At 25.9% G+C, this 18983-nt stretch overlaps 1 protein-coding gene across 3 annotated transcripts in view; it reads left to right on the plus strand.

Moving 5' to 3' along the window:
- Nucleotides 1–18983, plus strand: part of LOC109600482 (transcription factor GATA-4) — a 72770-nt gene that overhangs the window by 15368 nt on the left and 38419 nt on the right. For 2 of the 3 annotated variants that reach the window (XM_049965802.1, XM_049965804.1), the window contains exons 2-3: nt 14141–14364; nt 14656–14879. In XM_049965802.1, coding sequence (XP_049821759.1) covers nt 14141–14364; nt 14656–14879 — 448 coding nt within the window. The remainder of the gene's footprint in view (nt 1–14140; nt 14365–14655; nt 14880–18983) is intronic. The other variant, XM_049965803.1, reaches the window with a different exon arrangement.

The raw sequence follows: 18983 nt of genomic DNA on the forward strand, positions 1-18983 counted from the left end.
ATCTTAAATAGCTCCTGGAAAAGTTCTTCTTTCATCTATGATATATGGACGTGTCTGGTTTTGAATTAGTTCTTCTCAAATATTAAATTAAATATTATGATAAATGATTTGTTTAATTAGTTTATAAAATTAATGTCTAAAAACTAAATTTTGATTCTTATACTTCTAGTTTTGTGTCAAAGAGATGATTTAGTAAATTGGGCTGTGACACACTTAAAACTTATCTTAGTCGAGTTTTCTCTAAATTTTAACATTAAAAAATGATGTGTTTTATTCCCCTTTACAAGGAAAATTTGATTTTTAATTTGGAACTGTGCTAAATTCAATCAAGAACTTATTTCTTCCATTTAATAAGGTCCAGTTAATTTTCATCATTTTTAAATTACGGACTTCTGAAGAGTGATAAAGAAAACAATTTCAATGGCATACATAAACTCTTATTATCTATCTTTTGAGATATATTTCATAAAAATCAATTAACTAAATAAGTTACAGGAGTGTTCCCATCTTAAACAGCTTCTGGAAAAGTTCTTCTTTCATCTATGATATATGGACGTGTCTGGTTTTGAATTAGTTCTTCTCAAATATTAAATTAAATGTTATGATGAATGATTTGTTTAATTAGTTTAAGAAATTAATGTCTAAAAACTAAATTTTGATTCTTATATTTCTAGTTTTGTTTGGAAGAGATGATTTACTAAATTGGGCAGTGACACACTTAAAACTTATCTTAGTCAAGTTTTCTCTAAATTTTGACATTAAAAAATGATGTATTTTATTCCCCTTTACAAGATAAATTTGATTTTTAATTTGAAACTGTGCTAAATTCAATTAAGAACTTATTTATTCCATTTAATAAGGTCCAGTTAATTTTCATCATTTTTAAATTACGGACTTCGGAAGAGTGATAAAGAAAACAAGTTCAATGGCATACATAAAGTCTTTTATTATCTGATGTTTGAGATATATTTCATTAGAATCAATGATTAACTAAATAAGTTACAGGAGTGTTCCCATCTTAAATAGCTCCTGGAAAAGTTCTTCTTTCATCTATGATATATAGACATGTCTGGTTTTGAATTAGTTCTTCTCAAATATTAAATTAAATGTTATGATGAATGATTTGTTTAATTAGTTTATGAAATTAATGTCTAAAAACTAAATTTTGATTCTTATACTTCTAGTTTTGTTTGGAAGAGATGATTTAGTAAATTGGGCTGTGACACACTTAAAACTTATCTTAGTCGAGTTTTCTCTAAATTTTAACATTAAAAAATGATGTGTTTTATTCCCCTTTACAAGGAAAATTTGATTTTTAATTTGGAACTGTGCTAAATTCAATCAAGAACTTATTTCTTCCATTTAATAAGGCCCAGTTAATTTTCATCATTTTGAAATTGCGGACTTCTGATGAGTGATAAAGAAAACAATTTCAATGGCATACATAAACTCTTATTATCTATCTTTTGAGATATATTTCATTAAAATCAATTAACTAAATAAGTTACAGGAGTGTTCCCATCTTAAACAGCTCCTGGAAAAGTTCTTCTTTCAACTATGATATATGGACGTGTCTGGTTTTGAATTAGTTCTTCTCAAATATTAAATTAAATGTTATGATGAATGATTTGTTTAATTAGTTTAAGAAATTAATGTCTAAAAACTAAATTTTGATTCTTATACTTCTAGTTTTGTTTGGAAGAGATGATTTAGTAAATTGGGCAGTGACACACTTAAAACTTATCTTAGTCAAGTTTTCTCTAAATTTTGACATCAAAAAATGATGTATTTTATTCCCCTTTACAAGGAAAATTTGATTTTTAATTTGAAACTGTGCTAAATTCAATCAAGAACTTATTTATTCCATTTAATAAGGACCAGTTAATTTTCATCATTTTTAAATTGTGGACTTCTGAAGAGTGATAAAGAAAACAAGTTCATTGGCATACATAAAGTTTTTTATTATCTATCATTTGAGATATATTTCATTGGAATCAGTGATTAACTAAATAAGTTACAGGAGTGTTCTCATCTTAAATAGCTCCTGGAAAAGTTCTTCTTTCATCTATGATATATGGACGTGTCTGGTTTTGAATTAGTTCTTCTCAAATATTAAATTAAATGTTATGATGAATGATTTGTTTAATTAGTTTAAGAAATTAATGTGTTTAACTACTAACACACTTAAAACTTACCTTAGTTAAGATTTCTCTAAATTTTTATATTAAAAATGATGTATTTTATTCCTCTTTACAAGGAAAATTTGATTTTTAATTTGGAACTGTACTAAATTCAATCAAGAACTTATTTCTCCCATTTAATAAGGTCCAGTTAATTTTTATCATTTATAAATTGTGGGCCTCTGAGGTGTGACATAGAAAATGACTTCAATAGTATACATAAAGTTTTTTATTATCTATATTTTGAGTTATATTTTATTAAAATCGAGGCATATTTAAACAAGTTACAGCGATGTTCCCATCTTAAATAGCTCCTGAAGAGTTCTTCTTTCATCTATATTTGGTTTTGAATTAATTCTTCTCAAATATTCAATAAAGTTTTAATAATAATTAGTTTAAGAAATTAATGTCTTAAAACTAAATTTTGATTCTTACACTTCTAGTTTTTGTTTGCAAGACATGATTTAGTAAATTGGGCTGTGACAAACTTAAAACTTACCTTAGTCAATTTTGCTATAAATTTTGACATTAAAAAATGATGTATTTTATTCCATTTTACAAGAAAAAATTGATTTTTAATTTGGAACTGAGTTAAATTCAATGAAGAAGTTATTTCTTCCATTTAATAAGGTTCAGTTAATTTTTATCATTTATAAATTGTGGGTTTCTGAGGTGTAACATAGAAAATAACTTCAATAGCATACATAAAGTTTTTTATTATCTATATTTTGAGGTATATTTTATTAAAATCGATGTATAAATAAAAAAGTTACAGAGGTCTTAAATTCTCAAATATTAAATAATGTTTAAATGATAATTTGTTTAAGAAATTTTAATTCCTACATTTCTAGTTTCGTATGGAAAATATTATTTAGCAAATTTAGCTGTTACATACTTAAAAAATTCTTTAATCTTTCCTCTATTTTTTGATATTTAAAAATTTGATTTTTGCACTTCTAGTTCTGTTTAGAGGTGATCCTAGTAAATAAATAAGAGAAACTGTTGTTTCTAAAGGTAGTCAAAGTTTTAAAAATTTGGGTGTGGAATTAATGAACGACAAACACTTATAACACATTTATTGTTATTGTGAAATAGTCCTTGATCAGTTAGTTATGTGGCATATGTCACCCGATTTAATTATGGAAGAACATTCCAATTTTTATTTTATTGCTCGAAAACTAATGTACATATACCATAAACATTTATTACTGGAAATTGAAAACACCTGAATTGATTCTTTTACAACGTGTCAGAAAACAATTAAATGGAAATATTGCTTCACAGAAATTTTTCATTTCATAAAATTCCAAAGCAATTTAAACTTAAGTATAAATATTTTATGGTTTAACATAAGTAAACATAACTGTTTAATTGGAACATTCCACAAAAACCATAACGATTAATAAGTGCAACAAATCGTACGTGCCATTTTCGTGCCTCGTGATTAATCGACGTTTAATTTAAATAAGTGATTCAATAATTTATACCACAAGGAAACTAGGGAATTTAATTACTGATAACGATATTCTCCGTGACGTCCAAAGTCATGTTGGGCAATGATGAACAAAGACGAATCAATACATTATATCACGATACTGTTTACATTATTATAAGTACACTAAAATAGATTCAGCATCATCAAGTTTGGCGTTAATTAATGGTACTTTCTCGTCGTGATCTTCGATGTGTGTCGGTGTTTTACAAAAGGTTCGATGAGGGGACCAGACAATCCGTGATGTGTTTGTGATATTGACCTCTTGTTTGCCCATTCAATCAAATATTTGTTAAATAATCGGTTGTGCACACAAGGCACGTGGTCGCCACAAAATATGTGTGTTTAGGATAATTTATTTTGCACTCCAATTTTACCTGGCAAAAAATCCAAAAATCATCCAAACCTGTGGTTATCGCTCCAAATCTGTAACGAACCAGTTCACCGGAGTGGATGTTTGAACAGGCACGGTAAAACAAAGTGCCAGGGCTCCAGTTCACAGGGCAATAAAAGCCCATAATAAAATTAACACCCAATTACAAGGGCGAGTGTTTGTCCACATAAAACCAAAAAAATATCCGAACCTTGACTCAAGTTCATATTTCATTTCACTCACGTCTTATCTGTCCGTCCGTACATCCATTTTATCTAATGGGATAAATCATAAAAGTTTTATCGTTTTATACATAATATTAATATTGATGGGCTCCATGAACTTTTGAACCGTTTTTTTTTTGTACTAAAACTTCCCTCGTCGCATGAGTCGAGTGTCTCTTTTGTTGGATTAATGGGCGTTGTGACAGTTTTATTAAATGGGCCGATAAGAGACGGAGGAGCACGCCGAAAGGCCCGAATTTCGGTTCGAGTGGTTATTGGACAGATTTGTTTAAACTTATTAAAAGTACACGTCATCAAAACATTAATTGACATGTCGGCGTGCTTCGGAACGTTAACGGCGAGTTGAGGTGAGGTGTTTCCAAAGTCTTATACAGGAAATAGTTTTTACGTAAACACTGCAACAATAAATTATGTGGCGGAGCAGCCGGTTGCAGGTCATAACCATGGCATAGGTAAAGTCATAAAATTCCTCACGGTCAATAGAAATTCATAAACACAAACTGGAGTAACCGATGAATCGGTCTTTGTTTCATAGTTTCTGGAATGCACGTTTGCATCACCTTTCCTAATTAGAAATCGAATTGTAATCGACACTCTATGAAATTATGTGTAATGTGGTGTTTTTATGTTGTGCTTTTAAATTCAATACGACAGTTGGTTGTGTTTTTATATGTGACGATAGAATTAATGTTTAACGTAGCTTAAGTTGTTATAAGAATAATTTGACATTATTTTTGCAACAGGATACTTATGTTTATTTGCTTGCGGTTAATTCTAGACAAACCACAGACATTTGGGTACAAAAGTGCGTTTTATAAATATTTTAATTAACCACAGAAATTTATGTACCTTATAAAATGCGTATTATGAATAAAATCGCAATCTTTAAAATATAAAATATAAGTAGATTTGATTGATAAATATAAGAAAACAAATTAATATTAGTAACATTTGTTTATACCTGATTCTTGGTAAGCCACAAAAATGTATCTGTCAAAATGAGTTTATGAATATTTTAGTTAACCAACATAATCAAATTTTAATATATTAAATCACACTATTTAAAATATTTAAATAGATTTGATTGATTATGAAAATTAGGAAGATAGATTAAGATTAATAATATTTATTTTTTTCTAACTAATTCTTGATAGTCTAGAGAAATTTGTGTGCTAAAATGGTTTTATGGATGTTTTAGCTACACAATATACTCACTTTTTAATAATTAAATCACAATCTTCAAAATATTTAAGTACATTTGATTGTGAAAATTAGGAAGACAGATCAATATTAGTTTCGTTTATATGTTTGTAACTGAATCTTGGCAAGCCACAGAAATTTGTATGCTAAAATGAGTTTTATGAATATTTTAGCTACACAATATGCCCACTTTTTAATATATTAAATCACAATCTTCAAACTATTTAAGTACATTTGATTGTGAAAATTAGGAAGACAGGTCAATATTAGTTTCCTTTATATGTTTGTAACTGATTCTTAGGAAGCTACAGAAATTTCTATGCTAAAATGAATTTTATGAATATTTTAGTTTCAAAACATAATCAAGTTTTAATATATTAAATCACAATCTTTAAAATATTTAAGTACATTTGAATGTGAAAATTAGGAACACAGATAACTGATTCTTCAAAACATACAGAAGTTTGTATGCTAAAATTTGTTTTATGTATATTTTAAGTACAGAACATAGTCGAATTTTAATAAATATAATCATAATCTTTAAAATATTTAAGAAGATTTGATTACTAAAATTAGGAAAACGAGATAATATTAGTAATGTTTATTTGTTTATAGTCGATTCTTGGCAAGTCACAAAAATTTGTGTGCTAAAATGAGATTTATGAATATTTTGGCTACACAACTTTTTCACATTTTAATGTATTAAATCACTATCTTCAAAATATTTAAGTACATTTGATTGTGAAAATTAGGAAGACAGATCAATATTAGTTTCGTTTATTTGTTTGTAACTGATTCTTCACAACATACAGAAGTATGTATGATAAAATGTGTTTTATGAATATTTTAACTACAGAACATAGTCAAATTTTAATAAATATAATCACAATCCTTAAAATATTTAAGAAGTTTTGATTGCTAAAATTAGGAAAACAAGTTAATATTAGTAATGTTTATTTGTTTATAGTTGATTCTTGGCAAGTCACAAAAATTTGTGTGCTAAAATGAGTTTTATGAATATTTTGGCTACACAACTTATTCATATTTTAATGTATTAAATCACTATCTTCAAAATATTTAAGTATATTTGATTGTGAAAATTAGGAAGACACATCAATATTAGTTTCGTTTATGTGTTTGTAACTGATTCTTCACAACATACAAAAGTATGTATGCTAAAATGTGTTACATGAATATGTTAACTACAGAACATAGTCGAATTTTAATAAATTTAATCACAATCTTTAAAATATTTAAGAAGATTTGATTGCTAAAATTAGGAAAACAAATTAATAGTAGTAATATTTACTTGTTTATAGCTGATTCTTGGCAAGTATATTTGATTGTGAAAATTGGGAAGACAGATCAATATTAGTTTCATTTATTTGTTTGTAACTGATTCTTCACAAATGTGTTTTATGAATATTTCAACTACAGAACATAGTCGAATTTTAATAACTATAATCATCTTTAAAATATTTAAGAAGATTTGATTACTAAAATTAGGAAAACAAGTTAATATTAGTAATGTTTATTTGTTTATAGTCGATTCTTGGCAAGTCACAAAAATTTGTGTGCTAAAATGAGTTTTATTAATATTTTGGCTACACAACTTATTCATATTTTAATGTATTAAATCACTATCTTCAAAATATTTAAGTATATTTGATTGTGAAAATTAGGGAGACTCATCAATATTAGTTTCGTTTATGTGTTTGTAACTGATTCTTCACAACATACAGAAGTATGTAGCTAAAATGTGTTACATGAATATGTTAACTACAGAACATAATCGAATTTTAATAAATTTAATCACAATCTTTAAAATATTTAAGAAGATTTGATTGCTAAAATTAGGAAAACAAGTTAATAGTAGTAATATTTACTTGTTTATAGCTGATTCTTGGCAAGTATATTTGATTGTGAAAATTGGGAAGACAGATCAATATTAGTTTCATTTATTTGTTTGTAACTGATTCTTCACAAATGTGTTTTATGAATATTTCAACTACAGAACATAGTCGAATTTTAATAACTATAATCATCTTTAAAATATTTAAGAAGATTTGATTACTAAAATTAGGAAAACAAGTTAATATTAGTAATGTTTATTTGTTTATAGTCGATTCTTGGCAAGTCACAAAAATTTGTGTGCTAAAATGAGTTTTATGAATATTTTGGCTACACAACTTATTCAAATTTTAATGTATTAAATCACTATCTTCAAAATATTTAAGTATATTTGATTGTGAAAATTAGGAAGACACATCAATATTAGTTTCGTTTATGTGTTTGTAACTGATTCTTCACAACATACAGAAGTATGTATGCTAAAGTGTGTTACATGAATATGTTAACTACAGAACATAATCGAATTTTAATAAATTTAATCACAATCTTTAAAATATTTAAGAAGATTTGATTGCTAAAATTAGGAAAACAAGTTAATAGTAGTAATATTTACTTGTTTATAGCTGATTCTTGGCAAGTATATTTGATTGTGAAAATTGGGAAGACAGATCAATATTAGTTTCATTTATTTGTTTGTAACTGATTCTTCACAAATGTGTTTTATGAATATTTCAACTACAGAACATAGTCGAATTTTAATAACTATAATCATCTTTAAAATATTTAAGAAGATTTGATTACTAAAATTAGGAAAACAAGTTAATATTAGTAATGTTTATTTGTTTATAGTCGATTCTTGGCAAGTCACAAAAATTTGTGTGCTAAAATGAGTTTTATGAATATTTTGGCTACACAACTTATTCAAATTTTAATGTATTAAATCACTATCTTCAAAATATTTAAGTATATTTGATTGTGAAAATTAGGAAGACACATCAATATTAGTTTCGTTTATGTGTTTGTAACTGATTCTTCACAACATACAGAAGTATGTATGCTAAAATGTGTTACATGAATATGTTAACTACAGAACATAATCGAATTTTAATAAATTTAATCACAATCTTTAAAATATTTAAGAAGATTTGATTGCTAAAATTAGGAAAACAAGTTAATAGTAGTAATATTTACTTGTTTATAGCTGATTCTTGGCAAGTATATTTGATTGTGAAAATTGGGAAGACAGATCAATATTAGTTTCATTTATTTGTTTGTAACTGATTCTTCACAAATGTGTTTTATGAATATTTCAACTACAGAACATAGTCGAATTTTAATAACTATAATCATCTTTAAAATATTTAAGAAGATTGATTACTAAAATTAGGAAAACAAGTTAATATTGGTAATGTTTATTTGTTTATAGTCGATTCTTGGCAAGTCACAAAAATTTGTGTGCTAAAATGAGTTTTATGAATATTTTGGCTGCACAACTTATTCATATTTTAATGTATTAAATCACTATCTTCAAAATATTTAAGTATATTTGATTGTGAAAATTAGGAAGACACATCAATATTAGTTTCGTTTATGTGTTTGTAACTGATTCTTCACAACATACAGAAGTATGTAGCTAAAATGTGTTACATGAATATGTTAACTACAGAACATAATCGAATTTTAATAAATTTAATCACAATCTTTAAAATATTTAAGAAGATTTGATTGCTAAAATTAGGAAAACAAGTTAATAGTAGTAATATTTACTTGTTTATAGCTGATTCTTGGCAAGTATAATTGATTGTGAAAATTGGGAAGACAGATCAATATTAGTTTCATTTATTTGTTTGTAACTGATTCTTCACAAATGTGTTTTATGAATATTTCAACTACAGAACATAGTCGAATTTTAATAACTATAATCATCTTTAAAATATTTAATAAGATTTGATTACTAAAATTAGGAAAACAAGTTAATATTAGTAATGTTTATTTGTTTATAGTTGATTCTTGGCAAGTCACAAAAATTTGTGTGCTAAAATGAGTTTTATGAATATTTTGGCTACACAACTTATTCATATTTTAATGTATTAAATCACTATCTTCAAAATATTTAAGTATATTTGATTGTGAAAATTAGGAAGACACATCAATATTAGTTTCGTTTATGTGTTTGTAACTGATTCTTCACAACATACAGAAGTATGTATGCTAAAATGTGTTACATGAATATGTTAACTACAGAACATAATCGAATTTTAATAAATTTAATCACAATCTTTAAAATATTTAAGAAGATTTGATTGCTAAAATTAGGAAAACAAGTTAATAGTAGTAATATTTACTTGTTTATAGCTGATTCTTGGCAAGTATATTTGATTATGAAAATTGGGAAGACAGATCAATATTAGTTTCATTTGTTTGTTTGTAACTGATTCTTCACAAATGTGTTTTATGAATATTTCAACTACAGAACATAGTCGAATTTTAATAACTATAATCATCTTTAAAATATTTAAGAAGATTGATTACTAAAATTAGGAAAACAAGTTAATATTGGTAATGTTTATTTGTTTATAGTCGATTCTTGGCAAGTCACAAAAATTTGTGTGCTAAAATGAGTTTTATGAATATTTTGGCTACACAACTTATTCAAATTTTAATGTATTAAATCACTATCTTCAAAATATTTAAGTATATTTGATTGTGAAAATTAGGAAGACACATCAATATTAGTTTCGTTTATGTGTTTGTAACTGATTCTTCACAACATACAGAAGTATGTAGCTAAAATGTGTTACATGAATATGTTAACTACAGAACATAATCGAATTTTAATAAATTTAATCACAATCTTTAAAATATTTAAGAAGATTTGATTGCTAAAATTAGGAAAACAAGTTAATAGTAGTAATATTTACTTGTTTATAGCTGATTCTTGGCAAGTATATTTGATTGTGAAAATTGGGAAGACAGATCAATATTAGTTTCATTTGTTTGTTTGTAACTGATTCTTCACAAATGTGTTTTATGAATATTTCAACTACAGAACATAGTCGAATTTTAATAACTATAATCATCTTTAAAATATTTAAGAAGATTGATTACTAAAATTAGGAAAACAAGTTAATATTGGTAATGTTTATTTGTTTATAGTCGATTCTTGGCAAGTCACAAAAATTTGTGTGCTAAAATGAGTTTTATGAATATTTTGGCTACACAACTTATTCATATTTTAATGTATTAAATCACTATCTTCAAAATATTTAAGTATATTTGATTGTGAAAATTAGGAAGACAGATCAATATTAGTTTCGTTTGCAACTGATTCTTGATAACATACAGAAGTTTATGAGCTAAAATGAGTTTTATGAATATTGAACTATAGCTTCAGTAAGACAAATTACTGTTAGTAATCAAAGACATACATTTTTATGTTAAACAAACAATCAACATCCAACCCAGGAAATTCGATTCGTTTTCTTATTAAACACCGTCGACGTACAAGGTACAGAACGACTTTAAAAATCACGACAGCGTTCAGGTCAATTCATAATTTGCTGCCGTGCATTGTTCTTTGCATTTCCTTATTACAACCAATCTATTTGTGCTGAACTGGTATGCGACCATAAACTCACATTGCACTTTACGACTGCCTCGAATGAACAAAAGCAAATTAAACATCCACTTGTAATTAGGTTAAAACACGCTGTAACCCGTGAGTCGGATCAGCATATTGTGTGAAACTCTTTGACATGTACACAATGTTTAACACCGATAACTATTTTGGCAGTGCAAACACCACGTCGTTCCCCTCGAACCCGATTCTTGTTTGTTGCGATTGTGATCTAGATAAGGCGACAAACAAACCCAATATTATCCTGTACTGCAGTCAACGGAAATCCTCGCTGGACTGATAACAATGGGTCTCTGTTGTGTGCGGCCAGTTACCAGCGACATTCTTTACATCCCATGGGGAAAATATCAGTGCACGTTCCGAGAACCAAATGGAAATCATTTCTGCTAAATTAATACTAGTGCCAGATTAAAAATATCGTTCCGGGAACGTAATTTCTGTCCGGCTAATCTGGCCAACTCACATCATTGTCTTCGATGTGTCGTTACTTAGTTAAAGTGGCGAGAATAAATTAAATAGACGTCTTCTTCAGCCACTTGTTGCCGTCCCTAATCCAGTTGGACACGGATCCCGCAATGGAAATTCACCGATATGCGTCAAAGATATAAATCAGTCAGAACGATTCGTTTTATAAACACTCCGATTTCGGTAGCCTGACCCCCCGAGTTCAATCGCACGGCCTCCGGCTCCGGCCCCCCTTTTCACTGTCGAGCCGACAGTGATTTTTTCATTCAAAACCCAATAAATTGATCGAGTTAATGGGCACAGGTTGCAGGGTTGATGAGGCATGTTGAATTCGGTTTGGTTAAATAAATTACATCACATTAGTTATGTTAAAAAATCCCTTATCGGTTTTTTCCCAATCGATTAGTTTATTCAAGCAAAGAGACGATTTATGTTAATCGATAATTAGTTGTTCGCCGAGTTAATTGGACGGTTTTGTTGATTGTGATTAACGTTTTGTTGTAACACGTGTTGAGGCACAATCATTTTTGTAGTGCGACTTCTCGAAACGTTAATCAATCCATAACCTAACGTAACACGAAATAATTATCCGAAATGTGTTTGTCTCTTGCGTGATTTTTTTTCTTCGTTGTTTTAATGAACTTAATTGAGTTTTATCGAAATGTGGACGGGGGAATTGTTTGTAAATTACACTGTCGACTCATGTGACCTCTAAAAGATAAAAGCTTTCGCCAAAAATATATATTTTTTTATTAATATGTGATAATTTTTGCACCAATTAACATTCCAGAATACATACGTAGATGTTTAGTTGTTACTGAAGAACATTACTTTTAATAGTACGTGAGTAATAATAATAAAATAATATAAATGTATAAAATTATAAATGTTGGTGTACTCATCAAATTTTCTTCCAACATAAAAAATTGCCAATTTAAATTATCTGCAATAAATAATGCAAATTTTGTCATAAATATGATTTATTTAAATATAACTATTATTATTATTTTTATTATAATTATCACAAAGATTTTCAAATTATTTATAAGATTAAATATTTTTTTATACTTAATCTTGTTTATTGTAACTACAGTAACATTCATAATTAATTTTAAATATTCATATTTAATTTAAATTATTAAATTAATAAAATTATATTAAATAAAGCATAAATTTATTCAAATTAATTTTCGAAAATTTACTATTTTTTTATTAAGAATAAAAAAAAATAATTAAATTAAAAATAAATTACTAAGAAAATAAATGAATTCTACAAAAATAATAATAAATATGTATATAATGAATTTTATTTTAAAAATTTGAAATATTTTCCACGAAATTTCAAACGTTTATTCGAAATTCAGGTTAGTAGCCCAAATTTATATCAATTTTTGTTTACATAAATAATAGATAAATAATTTATTACTTATTGGGAAAGAAAATTCTGTAAATTAATTAATTTTAAATGTTCACAATTTACTTAAATTAAATATTATATTACCAAAATATTTTTTTTTCAAAAATTCATTTTATTTTCAATGAAATTTGAATTATTTATTGTATATATTAGCCTAATTTAAGTCATTTTTTCTTTGCTACTAACTTGTTATTTATTGGCAATGGAAATTTATGAAAATTATTAATTTTAAATGTTCATATTTTATTTAAATTAGCTAAATATAAAAATTGAAAAAATAATTGAGGCATCATTTTAAAAAAATCTCATAAAATTTTTTGTTTAGAATCAAAGAATAAATAAAAAGTATATAATTTCTTCAACTATAGCAATAAATGTTTAAATATTGAATTAATATTTAAAAATTAATTGTTTTTTTTCAAAAATTTATCTTATTTATAAAAAAAAAAATTTCAAAATAGGTATAATTAACCTTCACTTAAAGCAACTTTTCTTTGCTATTAATTTAAAGGAGACTTAGGAAATTAATTAATTTTAAGTGTTAAATAAATAAATAAAATATAAAATTAAAAAAAAAAGTTAGGCATAATTTTCAAAAAATCTACTAAACCATTTAGGATAAATAGATAATTAAAAGAATAAATAAATTCTTTAAAAATAACATTTTTTTAATTTTTCTTTTGTAATTTACTTTAATTCCAATCATTTTTTATTTTTCTGTTTTGATTAGAATTTTTTTTATTTTAATTATGTTCTAATAACTAAACAATCATCTTCATTTTATAATAATAAATCTTTTTAACACATTTTATTTTCCTTCGAACATCATCAATTACTTCTGTGAAATTTCTGTTCAGTTGCTAATTATTAGTAGGACCGTTTAAAATTTATAATTATAATGTTTGCTAAAATTTTTATTATCTACAAATAATTTTGAAACTATTTTATATTAATTTACATGTTTAATAAAGATATGTGATCCAGCAATGTTTTGATTAATTTTATCACTGATTTTTAATAAACATTATTAAACTTATAATTATAATCAATTTTTAAAAGTAACTTCTGTTGACAACTGAGTTCTTTACCAATATACAAATAAATAAAACTCAACATAGTGATTATACGCCTTAATTTATTCAACATTCTAGTCCAGACGGTTAATATTTTTCCTCAACCACGTGGTTGCATTCCAAACCGCAATAACCAAAATATATTATTAATACCAGATGTGCCCCTTAAGTGTACGCAACCAACTAAACAAACGTGCTTATTTGCAGGAGTCGACAGTTACGGCGATGAACAGAACGAATACAGCCCCGCCTCCCAACAAGACACTGGGCCGGGCCAATCACCCCACTCGCGCGTCGCCACGCCCGACGGCGAACTGATTACGTACACGCGGCAAATTGATGACGAGGAGAACTGCTATTCATCCGGTCTGATACGCACGGAGGGCTACATGCACAACTTTATGCCCGACGAGGTAATGCCGAAGTTTTGTGTAGGTATCTTTTCTCTATTTTAACGAACGGGAAGGGTTCAATGTAACTTTCTACCGGTTCTGATAACGAATCAGTCGTGCGGCCGGCGACTGACAGATGGCGCGCCGCCACGATTCGACCGTTCGAGTAGAGATGTCGCAGGTGATTTGATAACGACGATTTTCTCCCCGGCGCAATTTTATCCCGTTACAGAACCCGATGGCGTTTTACATTGGTCTTGCGATCGATCCCGCGCACGTTCTCATTTCGTCTACATCACCCCTATCCAGGACGTCCTGTCGTTGTTCCAGGTGCAGATTGGCGAGACGACGGAACTGCTGCAGCTCGGTCCCGCCCCCGCCATTTCGAACATATCGCCCCACGGGAGCGGCACCCCCAGTCCGGAGTCGCCGCGTAGCAGGGGCGCCGCTTACGAATCGCTGCACGCCATCCAGGACGAGGGACACATGGAGGCTGCGCAGCTGACGCAGCTGACCAGTCACAGTTATTCGCTCGATGTGGAATCGCCGCCCAGGTAAGCTAATTATTATGTGATAGGCACCTCCAACTGTTTATTTTAATTAAAATGTTGCTGCAATATTTATTTGCTACTGGGGTTACTGATTTTTTTTTAATTTGTTTATTGAAGGCAATAAAAATGATAAAAGTCTTATCGAGATTAAGAATTCACTGTTTTGTGACAATTATTGAAATACTGATAAGTTGTATTTGGATTAGAAAAATGTAGAATTTTTTATATATATATTATTATAAATTATTACCATTAGGGTAAAACAGTAACAAATTCTATCATGTTTTCTTTTTTTTTAATAAAATTATTTTATTTGTTTATAATATTTTACAATACAAATAAGCAAAATTCTGAGAAACTCTTTTACGTTGTAAAAATATAAATATTAATAAAAAATATTAATTAATTCTGCAAGGTTTTTAAATGTAAAAATATGTTTTTTTCATGGCAATAAAAAAACATTTAAATATTTTAAAAATCCAAACATTTAACATTTTTTTACTTAGGTATTTCTATTTTTATTTATACCTACTAATAAAGTACAAAATTAAAAAAAAATAAAATTAAATAATAATAATTATGAAAAATATTAATAATTTTATTATAATATAAATAAAACTTTTTAAAAAAATACAAATATCATAAATTAAATATTTTTCAATTTTTTTACTTTTTTAAAAATAATTAAAAACTATATGTAAAAACTAAATTAAATAAATTAATAACCAATAATTTTTAATAATTTAATTAAATATATTTTACAAAATTTATTACGTACTAATATACTAATTTATTTTAATATATTTTTTATATTTTATTAATTTATCTTTTTGAAATAATAAAAGTATAGAAGCAATATTTATTTATTTTTTAATCTACTAATTATTTATCGGCATTTTATTTTTTTAATTTTATTAATTTTAAAAAATAAACAAATATCTATAAAAATTCCCAAAAGGGCCCAAAATGTCCAAATTTTATTTAAATTAGTTAAATACACAAACAAAAAAATATAATTAATATATTGTAATAAATTAATATAATATAATTTGAAATAATTCTTATTAATAATAAAATGATAAAGACAATATATATTACTTTTTTAATCTACTAATTATGAGAATTGAAATTTTAATTTTTTTATGTATATAAATTAGAAAAATTAAAAAAATATCCATAAAAAATTTCTTAAAAAGATAGTTTTTAAATGTTCAAGTTTTATTTAAATTAACAACAAGTATAAAATCAAATATATATATATATATATATATATATATATATATATATATATATATGTATATATATATATAACTAATATAATATAGTATTAAAACAAATCTACTATGTATTTATCGGCATTTTAATTGTTATTAATTTAAATTAATTAAAAAATAAAAAAATATTCATAAAAAATTTCCCAAAAGGGCAGTTTATTAATTTTATATGTTCAAATTTTATTTATATTATCTAAGTAAAATTCTAAGTTAATTAATAAAATATATTTAATATACTAAAATAGATTTAGGAAATTCTTAATCGATTTTAAATGTCCAAATTTTATTTAAATTAACTAAATACAAAATTCAAAAAACGTTTAATTAGTAAAATATAATTAATATATTATCATAAATTAATATTATTAATAATTCTTATTAATAATAAAATGATAAAAACAAAATTAAAAAAAATATCCATATTTAATTTTCATAAAAGGTAAGTTTTATTTAAATTAAAGTATAAATTAAGGAAAAAAAGTAATTGATATAATATAGTGTTAGAAATAATTTTTGAAAATGCTTAATTAATTTTAAATATTCAAATTTTACTTCAATTAATAAACTGTAGAATCTCAAAAGGGGTTAATTTATCAATAATTTTAAAAAATTTATACAAATATTTTGTTTTTAAAAAAGAAAAGAATACATAATTAAAAGAGTAAATAAATTCTACAAAAGTAACAATAAATATTTACATTTTCAATTTCAATTTTAAAACTGAAAAACAACAGTTTTTTAATAAACAATTGAAAAACTTTAAGAAATACATAAAAAATAATAAGAATAAAATAAAAATGGTAAGATGAATTCAAAAAATATTAATAATATATTAAAATAAATTTTGATTTGTTTAAAAGGTATTCTACAAATTACCTATTTGAATTTAAAAATTTTTATTTATATTAATTTGAAATATTAACAAAAAAATCCATTTATTAAAAAAAAAGAATAAGTAATTAAAAGAGTAAACAAGTTCTACAAAAGTAACAATAAATAATTACCTTTTCAATTTCAATTGTAAAAGTGGAAAAACAACAGTTTTAAAAAAACCATAAAAAAACTGTTTAAGAAAGTAAATAAATAAATAAATACTAAATAAAATCTACAAAAGTAAAAACATATTTAAATTTTCATTTTCTATTTTAAAATGGGATAATCAATAGTTAATTGCCTAATTTTCCACAAAATTTAGAAAATTTATTTAAATTATGAATTATTAGCTCTAATTGAAATCAATTTATTCTTTACAATCAATTTTTAAATTCATTAATAATTATAAAAATCACAAATTATAATTTGTTTGAATAGAAAAAAATATTTTAAGACTGAATATAAAGTTAAACACTTAAACACTTGAAATATTACATAAAAGTAATGTGATTGAGACTTGTAATGTGTTTACATTAATGTTGGTAGATGTTAATATAAATTTTGCATTTTATCAGTTTAACGGATATCTTTATCTACACATAAAAAAAAAACAAACTATTCTTGGCCTCTTAATTTTAACTTTATATTATGATTATAATAAATAAATTATTTTTGACTTTGAATATTTCAAAAATATAATAATAAAACTAAATATAAATGGAATATTTTATTAATTATTATTAGAAATATACATTGTAATTTGTTTGTGTATATTATAAATTTACTAATTGGGAAATACTTTTTAAAAGTAATTAATTACTCCATAGAAACAAAATCGTAAAAAAATATTACAATTTGTACAGTTTTACGAATATTAATATAAATTTTCATTTTATTTTTATTATAAGTAAACAATAGAACTTATATATTTTATATATTTAAAAATATAATACCATAAATTGTGGGTATATTTTCTAAATGATAATAATAATTAGAAATATTTTATTATAATTTATTCATATAGATTTAAAAATCTATAATCAATATTATCACATTACATAGTCAGATTTACGAATAATACAAATTTTCACATTTTTGAATGATTTATCTTAAACATGAAAAAAACATTTATTCTCGGAATTCTGAACTTTTATTATTTTTATTAAAATAAATAAACGATCACTAATCAAAAGCATTTAAAGTATCTTCGCACTTTTATCTGGTCACCACGTATCAGTATGACTAAAATTACTATATATGTAAATATCAAACCGTCCGATAATGTCGATGTCTTATTTCTTTATTTGCGTATTGATAAATAAACTAGATTGTAAGTGGCATCCATACTGAAAGTGCTCAAAATTAAAAAAGTGCCCGTCCACAACGCACGTCATGGAAGTCTACTCGTAAGTCCGTTTTTTAAACCATTCACCACACGTTTTTGTTGCTACCTAGTCTAGCCTAGCCTAGCCTAGGCTGAATCGATTTTACAACAGCGTGAGTTCAATTTACGTGTGATACAAACACGACGTACTTCGTCGGTACGTTCCCCGTTTGTATTAAAATATAAATAATATTAAAAAAAAAAAACAACAGGAAAGGAGCTATGATAACAGCACTTCCGGTTGTACGAACATTTTTAAAAACAATTGCATATTTATACCGCATAAACTGGCCGCCCTAATCCGATGCCCGACGCGTTTGTTTGTTGTTAGCTTTTCACACCTGCGTCGCACCGTCCGTCGGGAAAGGCACATTCTGCAAATAATTTTCTGTTTGCCGTTCGTCCTTTCTCATCGCGGCTCGTCCTCCGCGTCAATCCTCGCCTCGGCAAACATTCGCCCCGAGGAGGTTGGTGGAACGGGAGACGGTTTAATTATCTGGCGTGATTCAATTAGTACGTCCATTGTTATGGTTTGGGCTTCGAAACAATGGGTGGACAGATAGGATGTATCGGCCG

This window comes from Aethina tumida, chromosome 4 (assembly GCF_024364675.1).
Source record: "Aethina tumida isolate Nest 87 chromosome 4, icAetTumi1.1, whole genome shotgun sequence".
NCBI classification, from domain to species: Eukaryota; Metazoa; Arthropoda; class Insecta; order Coleoptera; family Nitidulidae; genus Aethina; species Aethina tumida.